Here is a 7038-nt window from a genome sequence, read left to right as displayed (position 1 = left end):
TGAACTTGTGTTTCAAATATAGTATCTCTGTCTCATGTTTGCAGTTGATTTTGTGTTTCAATTGAGGGTGCCATGGGAATAGAATAAGAAAGAGTGGGAATGAATGAAAGAATAGGGGTTTGGTCTGAAAAATTCACTCTTCAACTTGTCAGGCCAACCACTTCATCGGTCTTACTACTCATATGTTAAACATATTCTCTTCTAGTTTCGGTTATCTTCTTTAGGCCACCTTGTCAAAATAAGTCTATCTGCTCGGAACAATAATTGTGTACAATAGCTTTCTGAATCCTGAGGATGCTCACCTAAGTTTTTTTTTCTTTTTCGGAATCCATCTACTGATCAGAATTTTACACATGTTTATCTTAAAGCTAGTACGTCAAAGATTATTAATTGCCCTATCTAACTAACACCAGTTTGCTACTACATTCATTAGCGCTGGAACACTCCACAGGTTATCCTAGATCCTACTACATTATATTATTCTTTTAAGATTGCATATAATAGCTCTTCATGAATTAAATATGAAGCATGTGTAGAAATAAGTCAATTTCTTGTAGTTGGTGACGTCTTAAAACACGTCCTACATCAGGCATACTGTACCTGACATTCTGGTGTTGTTTTGATGTTTGGGATATTTAATACCATGTCTGATGTTTGTTCCTATATCTCACTCACATCAGTAAAGAATCATTTCCAAGTTTTTCAGAGTTGTATATGATATTATATTCCTGGATCAGGTCCATACTGTCCTGTGCTTCCCGGTCATTGTTTTGTTTTTGTCTTTTGATTATCCAATGTTATGTGGCTGTATGATTATAAATATGTTTCCTTACCTTAAACCATTATATAGGTGAACTAAGACATTATCGCAGTTAAATAGACAAATACAGCAGTCTCCTTTTCCAGCCCCCCTGCACATTTGATTTTCTTGAACCATGGCAGTTTCACTGCCTCATGATGACTGTTCATACCATTGATGAAATTTCAATCAGTAGCAACCTATTTTATTCGTTTCTGGAAGTTTTATGTTTTATGTTGGTAGACCACTAGTTTTTTTTTTGAAAGAACTGGTAGACCACTAGTTCATATTCTAATGGCTGTTAGTGCAATTAAAGTCTGTTATAAAAAAATTATATTCAACTCAAACATTTGTACATTCATACACGATCCATGTACCAGCATTATTGATTAGTGTTCATTAGAACAGACTTCTGGAACCCGGCATTTCACAACTATCTAGCAGGAAATCAATGTCATAAATAAAGGACTTGCTGATACTAACATGACTTTGTACCGTATTTGCTTCTCTCTTCTTTTTTTTTGGGGGGGGGGGGGGGGGGGGGGGGGGGGGGAAGCCCCTACAGATAATTTTATTGAAATTAAGAAAGTTTATAAGCTAAAACAAGTATTTGCTTCTTCTTTTGGTTGGTTTATTGCGTCGTGAGACATCGACGTGGAAATCAAACCAAAACAATTCCTTTGTGTTGCATAAGGCTGTAATCCAAACAGTTTAAGCCGCATTTAAGGGAAAAGCATGTTATTAGCCTCGTTGAACAACACCTTTCATGCCTTTGCCGTGGAACATTAGCTGCTGGTCCGGTGGACTGTCAACAGCAGCTGTTAACCATCAGGCAGCCCTTATCGTAGCATTTAGTTGGTGTAGCTGTGCAAGTGATGACCCTGGGAATTGCTCGCCTTTAATTTGTTAACGAGAAAGAGACGCCTAGTTCGCTGACTCTTAGATGAAGTCATGCCTAGGTTTCTCTTTAAAAACATGGTCTTATTTTCTCACATCATTTTTCTGTGCTCGTTGGAAATGTTTGCTTTGTGATTTCCCTATGCTGCCACGTCATTCCCAATCTCCCACGTTGTTTAGGCGCTGGGAACAATCCCAGTTTGGTTTGAACTTCGCTAACCATGCAGTTGCGCATACTAAGGACAAGGTAGGTTTGACCCTGCTCCAGCACTGAACCTCTCAGCTTGTCGTTTGTAAAGAACAAACAGGGCGTCGTGTCTTTCGCGATAGGTCAGATTAGGTCAGACTCGGCACGCCTGGACCTGCATCGGCCATGTGTTACCTCTCGTTTGGGTACCTAAACCGCCTACTAAAACCAAAACAGTGGAGATATGATTCCCTGCTGGACGCTGGCGACACGTGAAAGGGGCACGAACTCTTGCCCTACTATCTGATCACCGTCGGGCCCGGTTGTGGTGGTACACGATTCTTTTCTTGTCTCGCATCCTCCCAACTGACCTGCAGGAAGCTTCGGCATGTTCGTTTGCTCGTATACGATCGTGGATTATAAGCTGGAACAATATTTTTCTCTCATATCAAATCAGCCAATAGTAAATAATCTACGATCGTTTACAACGAAACGAACAAGCTGCTTGCTCGCAGAGCTCGAGACACGCCCAACAACTCCCATGGCCTCCAGGCCTTGGAAAGATGGACACCAGCAGCTGCTAGTACTCAACTGCGCGGAGGTCCTGGGGGCTGGGGCGGTGACCGCGCACGTCGCCCTGCTTTACCGGGCACAGCTCGACCTGTTGCAAACTGCCCCTCGCCACAACCACAACCAGATGGAGAGATCAGGGATAGAGAGCTCTGAGCTCGAGACCACTTGGCAGGTAACCACCGCAGCCCCCCACCTGCTCACTTTAAATTAGTGTCACGCTTGGTCGCCTTCGTCCCAACTGTAACCCAACTGATGCAAGCAGCCAAGTCGCCAGCAGCAGCTGCGGTACCACACGCGCCTTTCATGCGCTAGTCCAGTCCAAACCTGTCCTGTCGCCGGCCGACGAAATCTCAGTTCGATCGCTTCTGGCTAAAACACATCATTATCCTCGCAAAATCGCCCCTGTTATGCGCAGGGCAAGTACACACTCTGACGTCTACATGTATGTATGCACAGCGTGTATCATGTCATGATCGATGTAGACTGACATGGACGTATGGTACGTATATTTACTTTTCATCATCACATACACTAAACATTTCAAGATAATCTTGTATTTACAAAGTGGGCCCCAACCTCCCCTTAGGACAAACTAGCAAAAACCCACATCACAGGTATCTAGTTTTTTTTTAAAAAAGAATGGATTTCATTTCATGTCCTGACATGGGCTAATTGTTCGTAGTTGACGAGGAGGAAGAGGGGGACGGGGTGCTGAAGTCCTCGTCGTCCTCGTTCTCGTCTTCATCGTCGTCATCGAGATCGTCGAACCACCATGGCTGCTCCTCGTTGCCGGCCGCCTCCTCGGGCATCGCCCACCGGTCTTGCCGGATCTCGCCGCCTTCCAGCAGCTCCAGCACCTGCCACCACGGACCACCGCATTTCATTATTACTAACATAACACTAACTGTTACAGGTAAACTAAGCAACAGAGGAGTGGACTGTAGCGTAGGACTGTAGGTCAGCCCGTAGCTGCACGCATGGAGACATGTGCTTCCGGTGTCCTGCCACGAACGCCGGCCCTAAACTACGACTAAACTCGCCGGCCCGGAAACGTTAACCCAAAAAGAAAAAACACTGCGAGTTGGCAGTAATGTAAGCGCAGTGCTTCGGAAGCAGACAGGGGCGTCGGTACGGTGACCTGCCACTCGAGATTGACCTGTGAGTGATCGCGCACCTCGGTCATGGACGGCCGCCACGTCGCCGGCGCCCGGACGCACAGCGACGCCACGAACGCCACCCGCCGCGCCTGCTCGCCGTCGTAGTCGCCGCCGAGCCTCGGGTCCACCAGCGCCTCCGTCTTGCCGTCGCTCAGCAGCGGCCGGGCCTGCACGTACACGTTGTTCATTCGTTTCGTCACGACCAGTTTCTGTCAGTGGTCAGTAGACACACACACTACAACACTAGTGCAGGTTGGAGAAACGAAAACGTCTTCTTTACATACGTACCCAGCTGAGGAGGCTCCGGTGGCTGCCGTCCACCGGCTTCCGGCCGGTGACGAGCTCCAGCAGGAAGACGCCGAACGCGAACACGTCCGTCTTCTCGTCCACGATGCCGTGCGTGTAGTACTCCGGCGCCAGGCACCTAATCGGGAAACCAAACATGGCTGATGAACTGAACTAACAGGGGAGTCGTCGTCGTCGTCGTCGATCATGAGCGACGACCGGCCATCCATGGGTATGGGTTTACCGTTTACCGTACCCGAAGGTGCCTTCGATGGGCGCGATCGCCCGGTGCGTCCACTCCGACGGCAGCCACTTGGCGAGGCCGAAGTCGGAGATCTGCGGCTGCAAGTCGTCGGTGAGCAGGACGTTGGAGGCCTTGATGTCCCGGTGGATGATCCGCCTCCGGCACCCCTTGTGCAGGTACTCCAGCCCGCGCGCCGTGCCCACCGCAATGCCGTGCCGCGCCGCCCACCCCATCGCCGGCAACGTCTCGTCTGCCGATCATTCATGTCACGGAAGAAAAGAAAGAAACGTCACGCGCGCATTCATTGACCTCGCCGCGGTTTCGACGGCAACGGCGGCGGTGTGCGTCGGTTCGTGTTCCCACGCGGCCACGCACGCGCGGAGGTACGTACCGTGGAGGTTGGCGGCGACGGAGCCGCGGCGGGAGAAGTCGAAGACGAGGTAGAGGTCTTGGTCGACGCAGCACCCGAGGAGGCCGCACACGTTGGGGTGGCGCGCGTGGCCCACCGTGCCCAGCTCCGCCAGGAAGTCCCGCTCCCGGCGCTCGCACGCCGACGCGCCCAGCAGGCGCTTCACGGCCACGGCGCGCCCGTCGGGGAGCTCGCCGCGGTACACCTCCGAGGACCCGCCCCGGCCCACCAGGTTGCTCGCGTGGAAGCCGTCCGTGGCGCGGTGGACCTCCTCGTACGAGAAGCAGCGCCACGCCGGCCTGCTGCTGCGCTGCGGGGACGACCCAGGTTCCTCCGGGGATTCCTTGGTGGCGTCGTTGGTGTCGGCGTCGGCGTCCACCGGCTTAGTGGTCGGCGACCGGTGGCCGATGGAGAGGAGGAGGAGCCGCTTGAAGCTCCCGCTGCTCCGCAGGTACAGAGGTTTCATTCTCGTCTCCGCGCTGGGCTCGGCAATGCCGGAGACGCCGCCGGGAGCGAGCCAGCGAGGTGATGGTCGAAGCAGAGGAGGAGGAGGACAGGGAGAGGGAGGCCAATAGAGGAAGAGGGCATTGATGGAGGGGAGTAACGGCGAGGTGTGGTGGCGAGTGTCGCAGGGGGCGCAAGCGAGTGAAGCCGACTGGCGTTTTTGTGGAGGGAGGCGCGGCCGGCGGTCCAGGTCCCGGACACAGGCCGAACCGCGGAGGTCGCAGACGCAGATTTCTTTTCGGTTTTATTTACTACCCGTGAAATTCTTGCATGAAATGAAATTCATGCAAAGTCGCTGCAAATTTCTCCCGAAAGCAGCTGTCGCATGCAATTGGCACTGTTTCTCGACAGTCGACAGGGACAGGGAGTTGAGTTGAGCAAGACTGTCGACTGTCAACCATTCGATCTAACTCCAGCGGACGTGCGGTTGTACAACCATTGACAAAACACATGCGTTTCCGTGCAAGTTTTGTTCGTTTTTAATGGTGTTTCTTCTCATAAAAAAAGGTTTGTTTTGGGGGTAGTCGCGTCGCGTCGCGTGCACCGGCGCGTGCGGTGCCGCCGTGGAACAGGTCCAGATGGCGCGTGAGGGCGACTGACAGGGCCTGTGGGTGAGAGCAGACCAGCAGAGTGAGCCTGTTTGCTTCGTAATTTTTTAGCTCTCTCACGCTAAATCAGTTGGCAGTAATAATCCACGATGATCGTCAGCCACAGCCGAACAGGCCGTGGGGGACGGCGGTGGTTGCTTATAAACTGGGGAAGGAAGCGAGCGTTTCCTGCAGGGTGTTCAAGGCCCTTTTCTGTTTCGGCCACCGGCTCCACTGTGCTGTGCTGTGCAGCAGAAACAGCAAAAGGGCGCTCCTCCCGTGCCGACTGCCGACCGCCCTGCCCTGCTTTCACCGACGACCGACGGCGAACGCAACCGCCCGGAGCGGAGAGGTCTGTCCACAGTGTACCCAACTGTTTACTCTTGCCAGCGTCACCGTCACGTCTCCAAGACGGAAAATATCAGCGTCACGAGTCACCACAGTACGTACAACTTGCAACGTCAACCGTGTCCTTGCCGTCGCCCGTCGCCCCGTACTGCACAGTGGCGACTGGAGGGAAGAGAGAGAGACAAAATGCATTGCTCTGTTTTGCTGTTCAGCGTGCGAATAAAGTTAGTGTCCAAGCTCTGTATTTTGCTGATGGGTTGAGAGGGGGAAAAAAAATCACTGTCCAAGGCTCAACTCCAAGCAAGGGATACACCTTCAGCGGCGAATCGCTCTCATGTCCTTTCTTGGATTGGGCCTGTTCCAGGCTGCATTTGTCTAGGGGCTATCTATAATTCTATATTTTTTTTGAGTGGGTCTAGGGGCTATCTATAGCGTGGCAGATGTGGCGACTGGCGACGTTTCAAGCCCATGTAAAGAGGAGCTACCTGGTCCCTCGCTTCTAGAAAAGGCCGGGCTTTGTGGATTACCATTCGTTCCCGGCCCTATTTGGACAAGATTAGAGAAACCCATGTGTGCAAGGGCGGAAACAAAACGAAACGAGCGAGCACATGGTAAGATTGACGAAGGAACTAGGAACCTGAAGTACTACATTTGTTCCCAAGTCGAAAGAAGTTTTTGCTGCTGGTGTTTTGTTTAATCCCTTTGAATTTCCTTTTTTTTTTGAACGAACGAGTGATTTTTCATTTACGGTAATGCTTATATGCGGGTGTTCAAACAGACGCCGAGTCTGGACGCACCTCAGTGCGCCGCGGCTCCCCCCCCCCTCGCTCCCACCCGTCACGTGCTCCACCCGTGCCGCTCGCTCCCGCCCGTCGACCTGAAGACGACGACGGCTATTAGGGTTCTGGCAATGGCGGCCCTCTTCTTCAACTCCGACGGCTATAGAAGGAGTTTTGGGGGAGCGCAGGCCCGCCAGGCAGTGGGACGGTTGCGGGGCGGCTTAGGGTCCTGGCGGCGGCCGAGCCAGGTCAGGGGGGTGTCGCCGGAG

The 7038-nt window shown here is 52.2% G+C and overlaps 1 protein-coding gene across 4 annotated transcripts; it reads right to left on the bottom strand.

Moving 5' to 3' along the window:
- Positions 1 to 2960: 2960 nt before the first annotated feature.
- On the bottom strand, positions 2961 to 5234 carry LOC136522253 (probable receptor-like serine/threonine-protein kinase At5g57670). Of its 4 annotated transcripts, none has more exons than XM_066516064.1 (5): positions 4534 to 5234; positions 4143 to 4392; positions 3902 to 4037; positions 3613 to 3780; positions 2961 to 3313 (listed from the first exon to the last, which is right to left on the bottom strand). In XM_066516064.1, the coding sequence occupies exons 1-5, from the start codon at positions 5015 to 5017 to the stop codon at positions 3125 to 3127; spliced, it is 1227 nt and encodes a 408-aa protein (XP_066372161.1). In that variant the 5' UTR covers positions 5018 to 5234; the 3' UTR covers positions 2961 to 3124. The 4 variants fall into 4 exon arrangements, with proteins under 4 accessions (XP_066372161.1, XP_066372164.1, XP_066372162.1 ...); XM_066516067.1 differs by having other exon boundaries at positions 3631 to 3780; XM_066516065.1 differs by having other exon boundaries at positions 4155 to 4392.
- Between the last annotated feature and the right edge of the window lie 1804 nt (positions 5235 to 7038).

The sequence above is a fragment of the Miscanthus floridulus genome, chromosome 18 (assembly GCF_019320115.1).
Source record: "Miscanthus floridulus cultivar M001 chromosome 18, ASM1932011v1, whole genome shotgun sequence".
In the NCBI taxonomy this organism is placed as follows: domain Eukaryota; kingdom Viridiplantae; phylum Streptophyta; class Magnoliopsida; order Poales; family Poaceae; genus Miscanthus; species Miscanthus floridulus.
Note: the sequence above shows the minus strand (reverse complement) of the source record. Positions and strands in the feature narration are given on the sequence as shown.